This window comes from Mobula birostris, chromosome 13, assembly GCF_030028105.1.
Source record: "Mobula birostris isolate sMobBir1 chromosome 13, sMobBir1.hap1, whole genome shotgun sequence".
NCBI classification, from domain to species: Eukaryota; Metazoa; Chordata; class Chondrichthyes; order Myliobatiformes; family Myliobatidae; genus Mobula; species Mobula birostris.
Genome location: NC_092382.1, coordinates 102437871 through 102454109, shown reverse-complemented (window position 1 = coordinate 102454109; position 16239 = coordinate 102437871). Strand labels below are relative to the sequence as shown.

General features: G+C 49.4%; 2 protein-coding genes across 2 annotated transcripts in view; both read right to left on the bottom strand.

Moving 5' to 3' along the window:
* Nucleotides 1–1747: 1747 nt before the first annotated feature.
* LOC140208133 (C-type lectin domain family 4 member A-like) overlaps nt 1748–16239 on the bottom strand; it is an 85415-nt gene continuing 70923 nt past the window's right edge. The window contains exons 10-12 of the mRNA XM_072276615.1: nt 3424–3481; nt 3006–3070; nt 1748–1937 (exon numbers count right to left, since the gene is read on the bottom strand). Of these exons, the coding sequence (XP_072132716.1) occupies nt 1748–1937; nt 3006–3070; nt 3424–3481 (313 nt within the window). The remainder of the gene's footprint in view (nt 1938–3005; nt 3071–3423; nt 3482–16239) is intronic.
* On the bottom strand, nt 3952–10711 carry LOC140207416 (uncharacterized). The gene is made up of 6 exons (XM_072275942.1): nt 10645–10711; nt 10301–10372; nt 8684–8803; nt 5859–5975; nt 4730–5017; nt 3952–3968 (listed from the first exon to the last, which is right to left on the bottom strand). The coding sequence occupies exons 1-6, from the start codon at nt 10709–10711 to the stop codon at nt 3952–3954; spliced, it is 681 nt and encodes a 226-aa protein (XP_072132043.1).

Sequence of the window (16239 nt, the reverse complement as noted above, 5' to 3'; positions counted from 1 at the left end):
ATTCCCTGCCACATTCCTACAGGGGAAGTCTGTACTTAAAGGCCTCTTGCTGAGCACTCGGTGCTAAACCGCAAGAGTTACGTTTACAGTCTTACTGTCTGTGATGTCTTTCCATTGGCCTCGTGCCGCCGAGTTTATTTCGAGTCGATGCATGTGTTAATTCCAGACGTTACTAGTAAGTCTATCGTTAAAGGACTCTAGCTGAGCACTCAGTGCTCAATCGTAAGAGTTACGTTTCCAGTCCTACTGTTTGTGATGCCGTCCGATTCATTTCTTGCTGTCTCCTTTATTTCGAGTTAGAGTTAATTCCAGACCTCACTCTGCATTTGAGTACAACAGCATCCATAGCTGTCTCGTTACAGAAGGGATCACAGCTTTAGGAGTGTGAGCAGATGTGGGGTCTCATTGACGATGAGGAAATTTCAATGGATGTACGTTGGAGATCATTCTGTCTTGTCGGATCGCCTCCTGGTGTGGAGGCTGAAACGCACAGAATCGAAAGAGGCTCCGGAGGATTCCTAGCTCAGCCAACACTCTGGCAGTCTCACCCCTCCCCACAACCGTGGACAGTTTCGTAAGGCGATGCCTCGAGAAGGCCGCATCCATCACTCTGGACCCCCACCACCCCGGAGAAGCCCTCTGCCCGTTACTAATATCAAGGAGGAGTCACAGGAGCCTGAACACCCACACACTACGATTCAGGAGCAGCTCCTTCCTCTGAGCCGTCACATATTTGAATACATGAGCACCAAAATCGACATTTTTGCTACATTTATTAATATGTTGCATTACACATTACTTGCCATATTTGACTGAATGAGCGACATGTTTGCGGTATTTATTAATATTTGTAATTTACATTATTTTAACATATTTGCACCGCACTGATACTGCAAAAGAAAAAAAATCCAGGCCGTATAAGTTTCAGATAATAAATGAAATAGCGATTCCGGTGGGAAACTTACGATACGAGTGGGCAGGGCACTTGTCACGCTGGCCTTCACCAGTCAGGGCACTGAGTACAGGAGCCGGGAGGTCACATTGCAGTGTACAAGACGACGGTGAGGCGGCACACAGTTCTGGTCGCCCTACTCCAGGAAAATGCCTGAGAGATGGAAAGACTCCAGAGTGAGATTTACGGCGATATTTCAGGGACTTGGGGGACTGAGTCATGGAGAGAGGGAGGGAAGGGTGGTACTTTATTCCCGGGAGCGTAGTTGTAATTTTACAGAGTTGCATAAACCCAAGACGGGCAGAGACAGAGTGCAGGCGCACAGACTTTTTTACCCTGGATCGGGGTATCGAAAACCAGACGGCTCAGGGTGGAAGTGAGAGTGGGTGAACAGGAGAAAGAAAAACTGATCTGGGAGGCGGAGGGTGTGCACAGAACGGGGAGGGGGAGAGAGAGAATTGGGTAGAGGGGTGCAGAAACAGGGAGAGAGGGTAAAGAATTGGGTAGCGGGAGCGGCGAAAGAGCGGGCGAAGAAAGTGCGAGAGAGTGCCGAGAGAGAGAGAAAGAGAGAGAGCAAGCGTAACTGGGGAAGAGCGGGGCGGGGTGGGGAAATGATGAGAAATAAGTGGATAGATGGGTAGAGAGGTTTCACGGTGTCTGAGAATGGGAGTGCACAATGAGTGGGAGGATAGGGTAGGAGGGAGCGGCAGTGAGGGTGGGGAGGGAATTTCGGATGATGGATGGAGGGAGAGTGGAAGAGAGAGAAGGAGGAGAAACAGGGGGTAGTCCCGTGATTCATGAAGCCCCCATTGCTTGTTGGCACAGATCCTGGATGTTTTCAGGATTAGCTGGGTATAAAGGTGTAGACTTCTCGCAGATGAAACGACGATCACGATGGCAAGGGTAGTTCCTTCCTCTCCGTTGGCACTGAATGCAGACGGGTGTTCCAGAGGACACGTAGTACAGCAAACCAGAGCCCACTTTTCTATCAATGAAGGTTAAAAAATTTCAACACAGACAAAACAGCGCAGCAGTAAACCGCAGACCTTCGCGAAACTAATCTCGTTAAACAGCGCTCTCCTCACAGCCCTGAGACCGTCCCCAAACTAATCACACTGACCCAATCAGTCCGGACAGCCCTGTGTCAATCTCCAAACTAATGTTACAACACCGCGGACTCCTCACAGCCTGCGTTCCGTCGCCAGACTAATCCCACTGACCCACTTTCTCTTCACAGTGCTGTATCAGTCCCCATACGAATCCAGCAGGCGAAATCTACCTTGCCCCCAAATCTATTTCCGTCCCCAAACAAATCCCCCTGTCCAACCCTCTCCACACAGCCTTATGACAGTCCCGAAATGAACCCCTAGGGCCTGCTTTCTTCCCGCAAAACTTTGGCGTTTCCCAAATTAATCCCATGGACCCTTCCTCTCCTAACAGCTTCGTGTCAGCATCCAAACTAATCCCACTGCACCGCCCTCAACCCACAGACACGGGTCCGTCTCAAAATTTGTACCACTGACAAACCCTCTCCCAAAGCCCTGCTTTAGTCCACAAACGAATCCCACTGACCCACTCTTTGCACACAGTCTCCAGACTCATTCAATTGTCCCACTCTCTCCCCTCAGATCTCTGTCAGTCCCTAAAGTAATCCCGCTGCCCAACTGTTCTTTCACAAATCAGCTCAGTCCCAAGTTTCCTCCATCTCCCCATAATTTCGTGTCACTCTCGAAATTAATTCCGGTGCATCTCGCACTCCCCACAGCCCTGCGTCAGTCAGCAAAATAATGCCAGGGTACTGATCTCTCCCTAGAGTTCCTGCCAGTCCTCAAGATGTCCCCAGTGCCCTACCCTTCCTCGACAGACACGAATCATTCCCCAAAATATTCCCATTGTGCCTCCCTCACCTGACAACCTCGGACAGACTTCAAACAATCCCAGTGGCACCGCTTCTTCCCACAAACCTATTTCAGCCCGTAAACTGATCCAATTTTCTCCCGTCAGTACCGTGTCATCCCCAAACTCTCACCCCGCAGATCAGTCCAAATCTTACCCTCTTTCGCATTTTCCAATCCAGTATACAGGGATATGGGAGGCAAGAGCGCGGAAAACAAAACTCTGTGAAATTAAATTCATTTGATTAATGCCTAGAATAGGAAACTATTTACGGAGCCTCTCTTGGATTATTACAACAGGAGTGTGTGAAGGGAGACTGCGGAGGGAGATTCACTCTGTGTCTGACCCCGGTAATGTGTGATGGGAAGGTGCGCAGGCGGCTTCATTCTGTGTCTGACCCCGGGAGTGTGCGATGAGACGGAGTGGAGGGAGGTTCACTCTGTGTATGACCCCGGGAGTGTGCGATGAGACGGAGTGGAGGAAGCTTCACTATTTACAGGGACCACCACTGTTCTTCTCATCCTGGTAAACGTTGGGAGCTGTGTGAATATCTCTTCTCGTGCTGTGACACTTACCGCTTCTTCCTGTGAATTGATTTCGAGAAGCCTTGAATCAAAGTTTGAACACTCTTGCCTAGCTCAACGTAAGATGTTTCAAACGTGGAGAAGAAATAACACCGTCTTCATGTCTGAACCAATCCTTCGAACATTTTTCCACTGAAAAGCAGGAATAAAGACAAATCAATCTCCATCCACACCGTCCCATCACACACTCCCGGGGTCACACACAGAGGGAATCTCCCTCCATACTGCCCCATCACACATTCCCGGGGTCAGACACAGAGTGAATCCCCCTCCGCACCGGCCCATCACACACTCCCTTGTTCAGTCACAGAGTGAATCTCCCTCGACATCGGCCCATCACACATTCCTGGGGTCAGACACCGGGTGACTCTCCCTCAACACAGACCCGTCACACAGAGGTCAGACGCAGAGCGACGCACCCACCATGCCGTCTTATCACACACTTCCATGGTCAGATATACAGAACAAAAATCCTTCCACTCTCTTTTATCACACACACCCAGGGTCCTATTTATTGGTCTATCTCTTTGACGAATCTGTGATATGAGAGAGGCGGTGAAGGATGTTCATAGTTAACCCTGATGCATCAGTCATCGTCACGGTGCGGTTTTTGGTTTATCTGTGTTACCCTGAGGTACTGTGCGGTTCATGTTGAGAAGGGTGTAGTGTTACGGTGAGTGGTGTGTCCGTGTCACGTTGACGATTGTTACAGAGAGACGGTGTGTTTGATTCGTGTCACAGTGCGAGGCGTACCACGGTTTGGGACGTGTCGATGTCCATGTGACAGGTGTGCTGGTATCACAGGCAGTGATGTCAGTGCCACTGTGAGTTGCGAGTCGGCCTCAGTGGCACAGTGATGATTCATTCAGTGTCACAGTGCGGTAAATGTAGGTTTTGTTTTGAGGGGCGTGTCTGTGACACTGTGATAGATGTTTCTGTGTCCTGATGAGATGTGTACCGGGTCTCGGTGAGATGTACCTGGATGTTACGTTGAGGGATATATTGGGATCTCAGTGAGGAGTTTGTCGTGATCGCTGTGAGTGGAGTGTGTGTGTGTGTGTGTGTGTGTGTGTGTGTGTGTGTGTGTGTGTCTGTGTGTGTATGTGTGTGTGTGTTTGTGTGTGTTCCTTTCTCTGTTTCTTACCCCCAATTCTCCCCCTTTATCTCCCTCCCTCCCCCCCCCCCTCCCTCTCTCTCTCTCTCTCTCTCTCTCTCTCTCTCTCTCTCTCTCTCTCTCTCTCTCTCTCTCTCATCTCTCTCATGAGGAGGTGGTGAGAAGGCGATGATGTTGCCTCACCTCTGTTACTGGTCAGGAATTGGCAGATTTGAACCTTGGTTCCGCTGACAGTTCTGAGCTTCCTTTCGAAGATGGAGATGTGGTTGTTGAGGACAGAAAGATTCTGGAGACAGGCGCCATGGGAGAGATTCAGACGGGAGTTCTCGGATGTCTTGGATTCAAGTCTTAACTTCAGCTCATGGACCTGATGTCGATATTGGATCTGTGTCCTCTTCATCTCCTGATACTGCTCCCAAAGTAGCTGGTAATCTCGGTAGGAGGTGATCTGAGACTGATGAATCTGTGACACTGAGAGAGATGTTGAAGGACGGTTAGAGTTTACACTGACCCGTGAGTCGGCGTCACGGTGCTGGGCGGGACGCAGTGGTGGTGTGTCAGTGACACGGTGCGGTGCTGTTCATGTCCAGCAGCGTATAAGTGTCACGGTGACGAGTGTTGCAGTGAAAGTGTGTTACTTTCGTGTCACAGCGAGAGGCGTGATTCAATCGCGGTGGAGATCGTGTATATATCATAGTTGCAGGTGTGTTGGACTTACAGCGAGGGACGTCTGCGCTACCGTGACGTGCGTGTCTGTGTCACACTGACCGGCACGTCAGTGTCCCGATAAGAGTTTTGTTGGCGTTACGATGGGGGCTGTGTAAGTATCACGGTGATTCTGGATTTCCTCTCACAGTGGGGGACTTGTCCGTGTTGCGGTGAGAGACGTGTCGGTGTCACTGTGACGTGTGTTTCGCTATCGCCTTGAGAAGTGCGTCAGTCAGGGGCATGTCGATGTCACAGTGAGGGTTACGTTGCTATCACTGTGAGTGCTATGTCTGTGTCACGGTGAGGGCCGTAAGCGTGTCGGGTACAGGGGCGTGTCCGTGTTACGGTGACAGGATCGTTGCTGTTAAGGTGAATGGCGTGCCGGTGTCAGGATGAGTCCTGATTGTGTAACGGTAACGGCCGTGTCATTGTCACGATTCGAGGTGTGTCAGGTTTCCGGCGAGAGGTGCTTCGGTGTTACGGCGAGGGGTGTGTCTGTGTTACGTTCAGGGGCGTGTCGTCATCACTGTGAGACTTTACGCTAACATGTTATTGCACTCTGCTTGTTTACTGCCGGACTCCACCCGGAGCCCGTTCGACTCACCGTAGATCAAGAGCCCGGTCACTATCGCGACAAGAATGGTCGTAACGGGGCAGAGTAGGCAGATATTAAGGTACGATCTATTTCCGATGTTCTCTTTCGGCTGCTGTTTATGCGTACCTGTAAAGAGACCATTCAGCGTGTGCGTGAATTCAGCCGTCTCCCCCAGTGGTACTTTCTTCCACCCACCATCCGCACTCTCTTCTTCCACCACGATCAACCCCTCCCTCTCTCACTCCCATCTACTTTTATCCGTCATTGCTGTGAGTTCAAATTCCTTGTCTCGGTAATTGCTGAAAGCGTCTGCCTGATTCTATAGATTTTCGTTTCTCTCTCTAAGGTAATCGATGAAGTTACAGTCGTGGATCTTGACTATGGGAACATAATTTTGGCTTTTGACTAGGTCCCGCAGGGAGATTTATCCAGAGGATTATGATATATGGGGTCCACGGGGGAATTTGCCGTTTCGATTCAGAGTTTATTAGTCTTCTCAGTTGTATTATTCTTTGCCCGCTTTGTTGTTGTTTTTTTTTTGTTCCAGACATATGATGTATAGACGTTGGAAACATATATTCCTCAATAGACCCATCTGATCCTTGCTTCCTAAACCTCATGTATGCTGCCTTCCAGCTGACTAGATTTTCCACCTCACTGGTCACCCATGGTTCCTTCACCCTACCATTCTTTATCTTCGTCACCGGAACAAAGGTATCCCTAAAATCCCGCAAGAAACCTCTAAACATCGACCACATGTCTATAGTACATTTCCCTGCAAAAGCATCATCCCAATTCACACCCACAAGTTCCAGGTTTATAGCCTCATAATTTGCCTTTCCCCAATTAAAAAAATGTCCCGTCCTCTCTGATTCTATCCTTTTCCAAATAATGCTAAAGGCCAGGGAGCGGTGGTCACTGTCCCCCAGACGCTCACCCACTGAGAGATCTGTGACCTGACCCGGTTCATTACCTAGTACTAAGTCTAGTCTGGTATTCCCCCTGGTCGGCCTGTCCACATACTGTGACAGGAATCACTCTTGGACACACTTAACAAACTCTGCCCCATCTGAACCCTTGGAACTAATCAGGTGCCAATCAATATTAGGGAAGTTAAAGTCACCCATGATAACAACCCTGTTATTTTTGCAGCTTTCCAAAATTTTCCCCCCAATCTGCTCCGCTGTATCTCTGCTGCTACCAGGGGGCCTATAGAATACCCCCAGTAGAGTAACTGCTCCCTTTCTGTTCCTGACTTCCACACATATTGACTCAAAAGAGAATCTTGCTACATTGACCACACTTTCTGTATCTGTAATACTATCTCTGACCAGTAATGCTGCCCCTCCTCCCCTTTTTCCGCCCTCTCTATCCCTTTCAAAGCACTGAAATCCAGGAATATTGAGAATCCATTCCTGCCCTGGTGCCAGCCAAGTCTCTGTAATGGCCACTACATCATAATTCCATGTATGTATCCAAGCTCTCAGTTCATCACCTTTGTTCCTGATGCTTCTTGCATTGAGGTACACACATTTCAGCCCGTCTACCTTACTGTCTTTACCCGGTTTATTTTGATTCTCTTTCCTCAAAGCCTGTCTGTATGTTAGATTTAGCTTTACTGCATGCACTTCTTTCACTGCTCTATCACTCGGGGTCCCATCCCACTCGCAAATTAGTTTAAACCCTCCCGAACCATGCTAGCAAACCTACCTACAAGGATATTGCTCCCCCCTCGAGTTCAGGTGCGATCCATCCAATCTGTACAGGGCCCATGCTCCCCAGAAGAGATCCTGATGATCTGAAAATCTGAAACCCTGCTCCCTGCACCAACTCCTTAGCCACACATTCAACTGCCATCTCCTCCAATTCATACCATCACTGTCACGTAGCACTGGCAGCAATCCTGAGAACGCCACCCTTGAGGTGCCACTGAGTTGGAAAGAGTGCAGAGGGAGATTTGCAAGGGTGTTGCCGCGACTCGGGGGACTGAGTAACGGAGAGAGGTAGGGCAGGTTGGGACTTTATACCTTGGAGAGTCGGGATATCTAACCTTGAGTCGCACAGGTAGAGTAAATGTGCACATCAAGCAGAATCGAGGACGAGAGCTCACAGGTGTAAAGAGAGAGAGAAAATAAATTTATTTGGGTACGCTAGTGACAAATATTGGCACCCAGAAGGTGTGGACCGCATGTGGAGCAGGCTGAAATGTGGTTGAGGGAGATAAGTTTGAAGCATTTGAAACACACACACACAAACACACACACACACACACACACACACACACACACACACAAACACAAACACACACACACAAACACACATACACACACACACAAACACACACACAGAAACACAGACACACACACACACACACACACACAGACACACACACACACAAACACACATACACAGAAACACAGACACACACACAGACACACACACACACAGACACACACACACACACACACAAACACACACACACAGAAACACAGACACACACACACAGACACACACACACACACACAAACAAACACACACACAGAAACACAGACACACACACACACACACACACACACACACACACACACAAACACACACACACACACACACACACTCAAACACACACACACACACAAACACACACACACACACACACACACACACACACACAAACAAACACACACACACACACACACACACACACACACACAAACAAACACACACACACACACACACACACACACACACACACACACAAACACACACACACACACACAGGTCTGCATCTGACAAGTGACCTTCTCGACAATGGCGTCATTATTGTGAACTCTGACCTGTCTGGGCATTGGTTGGCAGCTTGCTGGGCCCCGGGACAATGGGAGGAGCATCATCCTCACCGATGACGCGCTGGTCTTTCGGAAAGTTCACCTCTGCGTAGGTGGAGGTCAGGCCGTCTGGGAAAGAAAGGTAGAGAATGTGAGAGGTAGAAAGAAATAACAGGAGGAGAGATGGGTTTTAGTATGGGGGGAGTGCGGAAAGAGAGAGGGAGCAGAGTGAGACGGAGATAGAGTCGGGAGAGAGGGTAAAGTGAAGTGTAGGGAGAAAGTTTACAGGCAGGGGGACAGAAGGTGAGGGAACGGGGAGAGTGTGGAGACAGAGAGTGAAAGAAAGGGACAGAAAGGAGGAGAGTGTGGTGAGCGATAAGGGCGATGGGTGGGAAAATGTGAGAGAGGGAAAGGGGCGAGGGTGGCAGAGGGAGAGAGTGCGTGGTAGAGGGTAAGAGTGAGGGGAGAGTGAGAGGGTTGAGCGAGATAGCAAAGAGAGGGAAGGGAGATGGGAGAGCGAGGGAAGGAGAAAAGTGGGAGGGCCCGGGGAAAGAGATCGAGGAAGTGCGAAGTGGGGAAGCGAGAGGCAGAAGATCATCAGCGAGGTGGGGGGGGGGGGGGGGAGGGAAGGCACGATAGTGAGAATAGGGTGCGGAGTGGGAAATGAACGGAAGATACGGCGACGGGGAGAGAAGAGACAGAGTGAGCAAAGACAAGGGGAGACAGCGTAAGAGAGAGAGAGAGAGAGAGGGGGGGTAGTGTGATAGAGGGGCGAGTTTGAAGAGTGCGGAGATCCTGGGTCTGTGAGGGATTGAGAGACTGCGAGAGAGTGGGGGAAAGCGGGAGAGGTTTGGAGAGAGGGAAAGGGACAGAAAAATGGAAAAAAAGCGAGAAAGAGAGAAGGACATTGATAGTTGGGCGAGTTTAGAGACAGTAGGCAGAGAAGAGAAGGGGAGAGTGGGAAAGAGTGGTGAAAAAGATGGAGTGATTGACAGAGAGGAAGGAAAGCGGAGTGTGAAGGGATGGGGCAGTGAGGGGGTGAGGGGAGGGGTAGAGTGGAGAGGGGACGGGGAGTGGAAGGAGAGAAGGAGAGAGGGGCGGAAAGGAGAGAAAGGGAGATGAGAGGAGAGAGCAGATGGGTTAGAAAGTAGACAGTCGTTCAAAATTTATAGCTCTGTCGCTGCTCTCCGCCGATTCCACTGTCAACCCTCCTCTCCACCTCTACCATGGTGTTCCCAAATTACCTACCCTCCCACAGGGTTGCCTCCTCACGGACCCTTCCCTCGGCATTCCCTCCACTACATAGTACTCCTTCCTCAATGTTTTTTTTTCCTTCTGAGCAATCCCTCTACCCAGTCCAACAGCGTTCCGTTCACTATTCTTCCCATCACAGAGGGCACCATCCCCATCAATCACTGGCTCCCGCTTCCACCGTGTTCAATCCTCACGGTACCTTCTACACCGAACTTCCCACAGAGTTCCTTCCTCATCGCCTCTTCACGCGTTCCCTCTGACATAGTCTCAAAGAGGGAATCACAGGGGTCAACTGTGCGCTTGTCCTGAGATATCTCGACAAGACTGGACACATCAGCTAAAAAGATTCAAACCAACAAAGATGAAACTGACCTCCATCTCTCCGGACCCGGGGTGCTGAGAGGGCCGTGACATCTAGTTGCACGTATGACACATCAGGTTCAGCTGGTGACAGAACAGTGAGGGTGAGAATCAGGGTGAGGCTTCCTCCCCATCGTCCCATCACACACTCCCGGAGTCAGACACACAGTGTATCTCCCTCCAAACCGTCCCATCACACATTCCCAGGGTCAGACACAGAGTGAATCTCCCTCCACACCGTCCCATCACATACTCCCGGGGTCAGACACAGAGAGAAGCTCGCTCCACACCATCCCATCACACACTCCCGGGGTCACACACAGAGTGAAGCTCTCTCCCTCTCTCCGCCCACTCACCTGTCAAAGGAGCCCGGGAGTCCGTTCTTGTGAGCTGCATATTCGCGTAGGTCTGGTTCTCGGCCATCCTGTCGAGTCTCCGATCCTGACAAAGGAATGCTACGGTCAATAGAGGAAACCCGCGCTGCCAGGCCGTCGCCCACCAACAACCGATAAAGAGAAGAACCGAGAAAAGGGGTGGGGTGTGCGGGTTGGGGAGGGATTGATGGTGTGCCTCAGGGTGGTCGACAGCAATGAGAGTGCAGTATCGGGAAAGTGGAAATAGAAGGGGAGGAGAGATTTGGACAGTGATTGAAAAAGAGGGAATATACACAATGGAGGGAGAGGGGAATCGAAGGCGGCAGAAAGAGGAAAAGAATGGAAGGAGGTGCATAGAGAGGACGAGGGAATTACGGAGATAATTGTGTCTTTCATATAGACTCTCTATTCTCTTGGAAATTTGCATTCCCACCATTGCCTCATCCCCTGTTGGATCCTTGATTTCGCATCGGACGGTCCCACTTCTCCTCCTATCGCCAGGGCCTCAGGTCTTCTCTCCTGGTCCTCACAGTGAAGCTAGATTTGTTGGCCAAATCACACAATCCCGAGATAAGACACTAGGGGACGCTCTCAGCATCTCCACACCATCCCTTCGCACACTCTAACATGCAACATTATACACTTCAGGTTCAGATACAAAACTCTCTGGCACTGTCCCATCTCTATCTCTCCCTCTCCCCAACCTCCCACCCTCCTTCTCTCTCCCTCTCTCTCTCTCTCTCTCTCTCTCTCTCTCTCTCTCTCTCTCTCTCTCTCTCTCTCTCCCTTGCTCCTTCTCTCTGTCTCTCTTTGCCTCTCTCTCTCTCGTTCTCTTCCCTCTCTTTTTTTCTCTCTCCATCTCTCCCTTTTTCTCTCTCCGTTGTCTCATTCTCCCTTCTCTTCTCCTCCCTTCTCTCCTCTTCACTACTTCCTTTTCCTCCCACCTTCCCTTCTTTCCCCTTCTTTCTCTCCTTTTACCCTCCCATCCTCTCTCCCCCTCTTCCCCGTCTCCCTCCCTTTCCCCTTTTCTCTCTCTTCCCCTCTCTCTCCTTCCACTTCTCTTCATTTTCCCCTCCAACTCTCTCCCCCACCTTTCTCCGACTTCCCCCACTTTCCCGTTCAGCATCACCTTCCCTATTATCTGAACCTTCTCTTTCCCGCATCTGTCAGCCCCATTCTCTTTTACCTCTCTACCACCAACAGACCTTCCGCCGTGACCATGTGTTATTGCGCCTATTTTCTCCGAACACTTTTCACGTTAATTCCAACTTTTCTACGGTGGAGAAGGGGTTTAGAAGCGTTTTGGTTCGGGACACCCAGCCGTCTCTCGCATTCTCCGATTCCCCCATTCCCCGCACTCCCCTCGCCCCGTTTCCCTACTTCCTTTCTCTGTCCCTTCCTTCGACCCTTCCCTCGCTTCTCGTTCTTTACCACCGCACCGCTCATCTTTTTCTCCCTCCCTCCCTCCCTCTGCCCCTTCACTGTAGCCCTCTCCCCCACTCCCCACCCTCATCACTCCTTCCCTCCCGCTCCCTCCGTCTCCCTCACCTACCACCCTCACTGGTCACCCGCTCCTGCTCTCCCTCTCCCCATTCCTCCCCTCCCCACCACCTCCCTATCTCTCTCAGTTCCAGAAGCTTGAATCGTGTGCCTGCCTCAAAGGTTGCTCCTGTGTGTGTCTGAGAGCCGTTGTGGTGAGGAGGGAAGAGGAAGGAAGCGAGGGCGAGGAGTGGGCGGGGACGGGGTGGAGAGATCGCACACGACAGGAACCACATGACAGTCTTATCCACACCCATTTGTGGACAGACCCAGAACCGAGGGACCGATAGCCGGTGGGAAAAGGAGTAAAACCTGTCGTCTACTTTCCCCCATCCCTCTCACAAATCCCGGTGAACACAGAGAGTGGAGGAAATGGAGAGTAAACGGAGGGAACATTACAATGTCTTTGATACAAAGGGGTTTGGGAGATCACGTGCAGGATTCCTTTAAGATTAAATTTTGGGTTGAAATGGTGGTGACGAAGCCAAATGTGACGATAGCATTCATTTCGGGTGTTCCAGAATATATAAATACAGATGTAATTTTCAGACTTAAGGCACTGTCGAGGCCTCATTCGGAGCGTTGAGGGCGGTTTCTAGCCCTTTATCGAGGAGAGTATCAGCTTATATTGGACAAGGTTCAAAGACGGTTCACACGAATGACTCTGAGATTGAATGGCTTGTCATATGGGGAACATTTCATGGGTCTGGGCCTGTACTCACTGGAATTCAGAGGGATAAGACGTGAAAATAGGACGTCCCTCTCTTCCGGGGCTGTACACTCTGGTCTCTGCCACGCTCAGTACAGGATAAATCATCACCACATCCAGTTTAGCAAGACCTTTTACCATTCGAAAGATTTCCATGAAGTCACCTCTCTTCCTTCTGAATTCCAATCAATACTGTGCCAGAGCCAAAATACGCTCTTCATATGACAATCGTTTTAAACCCCAAGTTATTTCCGTGAACCTCCTTTAAGCCCTGTCCAGATTCCGCACAGCCTTTGTAAGCTAAGCGGCCCAACACAGGTCACAGTACTCCACGAGAGGCCTCACCAGTGCATAATGATTTCAGAACGTAAAATCCGTGTGTTTATATTCCCTGGAAATAAATGGTCACATGGCATTGGACTTCCTGATCACAGACTCAACATGCAAATTAACCTTCAGGGAATCCTGCACAAGGACTCACACGTCCCTGTCAGTGTCAGTCTCAGTTTGTTTTTTGTTTTTTTTTTAATTTTTTCTCCAGTTCGAAAATGGGCTACGCTACTATTTCTTCTGCCAAGGTGCGGGGCGTCCCCATCCCCGACACTGTATTCATCTGACATTTCTTTGACTATTCACCTAATTTGTCTAAGTCGTCCTCTACACATTCTACTTCCTCAAAACTGCCTGCCCCTCCGCCTATCTTCATATGTTTTGCAAACTTTGCCAGAAGTCCTTCAAATCCGTTATGGAAATATAATGTAAAACGTATCGCTCCAAACGTAGACCCCTGTGGAACACGATGAGTCACCGGCAGCCATGGTACCAGAACCTTTCCTGCAATGCCATGAGCTCTGAGCTTGTGAGCAGTCTCATGTGTAGCCCCTTGTCAAAGGCCTTCTGACATCCAAAGAACACGACATCAACCGATTCTCCTTTGTGGACCTCCGTGTTTTCTCATCAAAAATTGCAACAGATTTGTCAGGCAAGATTTTCCCTCAAAGGAACTCCGGCCTATCTTATCAGGGGCCTTCTAGTAACCTGCGACCTCATCTTTAATAATGGACTCCACTATCTTCCCAGCCACTGAAGTTAGACTAATTGGCCTATAGTTTCCTTTCTTCTGTATTTCTCTGTTCTTGAAATAAGCGGTGGCATTTACAATTTTCAGTCTTCTGGAACCATTCCATAATCTAGTGTTGCTTGAAATATCATTCCCAATGGCTCCACATCTCTTCAGCCACTTTTTTTCAGAGCCTAGGCGTGTAGACCAACAAGTCGATTTGGCTCATCTACCTTTAGACCTTTCCGTATCCCAGGAAACTTCTCTCTCGTCATGGTAACTTCTCACACTTCAGGCACCCGGACTCCTGAAACTTACACCATACGGGTAGTGTCTTCCACGTTGACGACTGGTGTAAAATACTTATTCCTTCCATCTGCCATTTCTTTCTCCCCATTGCTACCGGTCGAGCATTATTTTCCATCGGTCCTATATCCACTTTCGCATCTCTTTCCGGTTCAACTATCTGAAGAAACTTTAGGCATCCTCTTTAATATTATCGGCTAGTTTAATTTCATATTCCATCTTTACCTCCTTAGTTACTTTTTAAATTACTTTAGGTTTGTTTTTAAACACTTCTCAATCGTCCATCTTCCCACCAATCTTTGCTCTATCATATGCCCTCTCTTTAGCTTTTATGTCGTCTTTGTCATCATCTGTTAACCGCGATTGTGTCAGCTTTCCTTCAGAATAGATCTTCCTCTTTGGGGTCTACATATCCTGTTTCTTCCGAATTGTTCACAGAAATTCCAGCCATTGCTGCTCTGCCGTCATCCCTGCCAGTGTTCTTCTCCATTCGATTCTGGACAACTCTTCCCTCATACCTCTGTAATTCTTTTTTCCCCTACTGTAATACTGATACATTTGATTTGAGCTTCTTCTCTTCAAACTGAAGGATGAAACTTTTCATATTATGATCACTCGCCCCCGAGTGTTGTTTTCTTTTTTTACCTCAAGCTATCTAATCAGTTATGGTTGACTGAACAACATCCAATCCAGAGTTGCTCTAAAATGACAATCGTATGCACTCGAGAAGTACCCCTACTAGAATCCAGCACCAACATGATTTTCCCAATCTACCTGCACACTGTAGTCCCCCATGACGATAGCAACATTGTCCTTTTGGCATGCATTTTCTATGTCCCTTTGTAAATTATAGGCCAGATCGTTACTACTGTTTGGGTGTGTGTATAGAATTCCGACCAGTTGATCATATCGTAGCGTTACCTTATTCCTAACCTCAGTGATTCAACACCCAGCGACCCTAGGTTACTGTTGAAAGGACTCGGCCCGAAACGTCGTCTGTATTCTTTCCCAGAGATGCCGGCCGGCCTGCTGAGTTGTTCCAGCATTTTGTGTCAGTTGCTTGGATGTCCTCGCTTTATTACAACTTGATTTCATTTTTACCAACAAAGCAAAGACGCCCTCTCTGCATCCCCACCCGTGCCTTCGACAGAATGTGCATCCTGGGACATGAAGGTCCCACAGCAATCTTTCCTCCATGATTCAGTGACGCCTACAACATCACGCATCCCAATCTGCGACTGTGCTGCAAGTTCATCTTTGTGTCACCGCGTGCGTTCAAATTCAACACCTTCAGGCCTGCATTTATCATTTCCGATGATGTCCAACTTTTCTTTATATCAATAACTGTGGCGTTTCTCTTCATGACGAAGTTAACGTATTCTACTCAAGAATCGAACAGAAGAGGAGCGTCACCATCCCTCCGGATGAACCGGACCTGGTGGCATCGAGATTCATCGTCACCGAGGAGGACGTTAGATGGGCCTTCCTGAAGATAAATCCAAGGAAGGCGACGGGCTCAGACGGCGTCCCAGGACGGTTTCTCAGGGCGTGTGCAAGTGAGCTATCTGGAGTGTCTGCTGACATCAACTACTGCTCCTTGCTTCAGTCTAAGATCCCCTCGTGTTTTCAGAAGGAAACGATAACCCCAGGGCCGAAAAAGAGCAAGGTGGCATGGCTGAATGGCTATCGACCTGTGGCTCTGAAATCATTTGCTATGAAATGCTTCGAGAGATTGGTTATGGCACACATCAACCACAGCCTACCGGTCAACCTCGATGCTTTGCAATTCGCCTACCGGAGCAACAGGTCAACGGAAGATGCCATCTCTCTGGCCCTACATTCCCACTTGAAACACCTGGAGAATAAAGACGCATGCGTAAGGCTCCTTCTCATTGACTGCAGCTCTGCCTTTAATACCATCATCGCAAATAAACTAATTCCTAAGCTCCGGAACCTGGGCCTC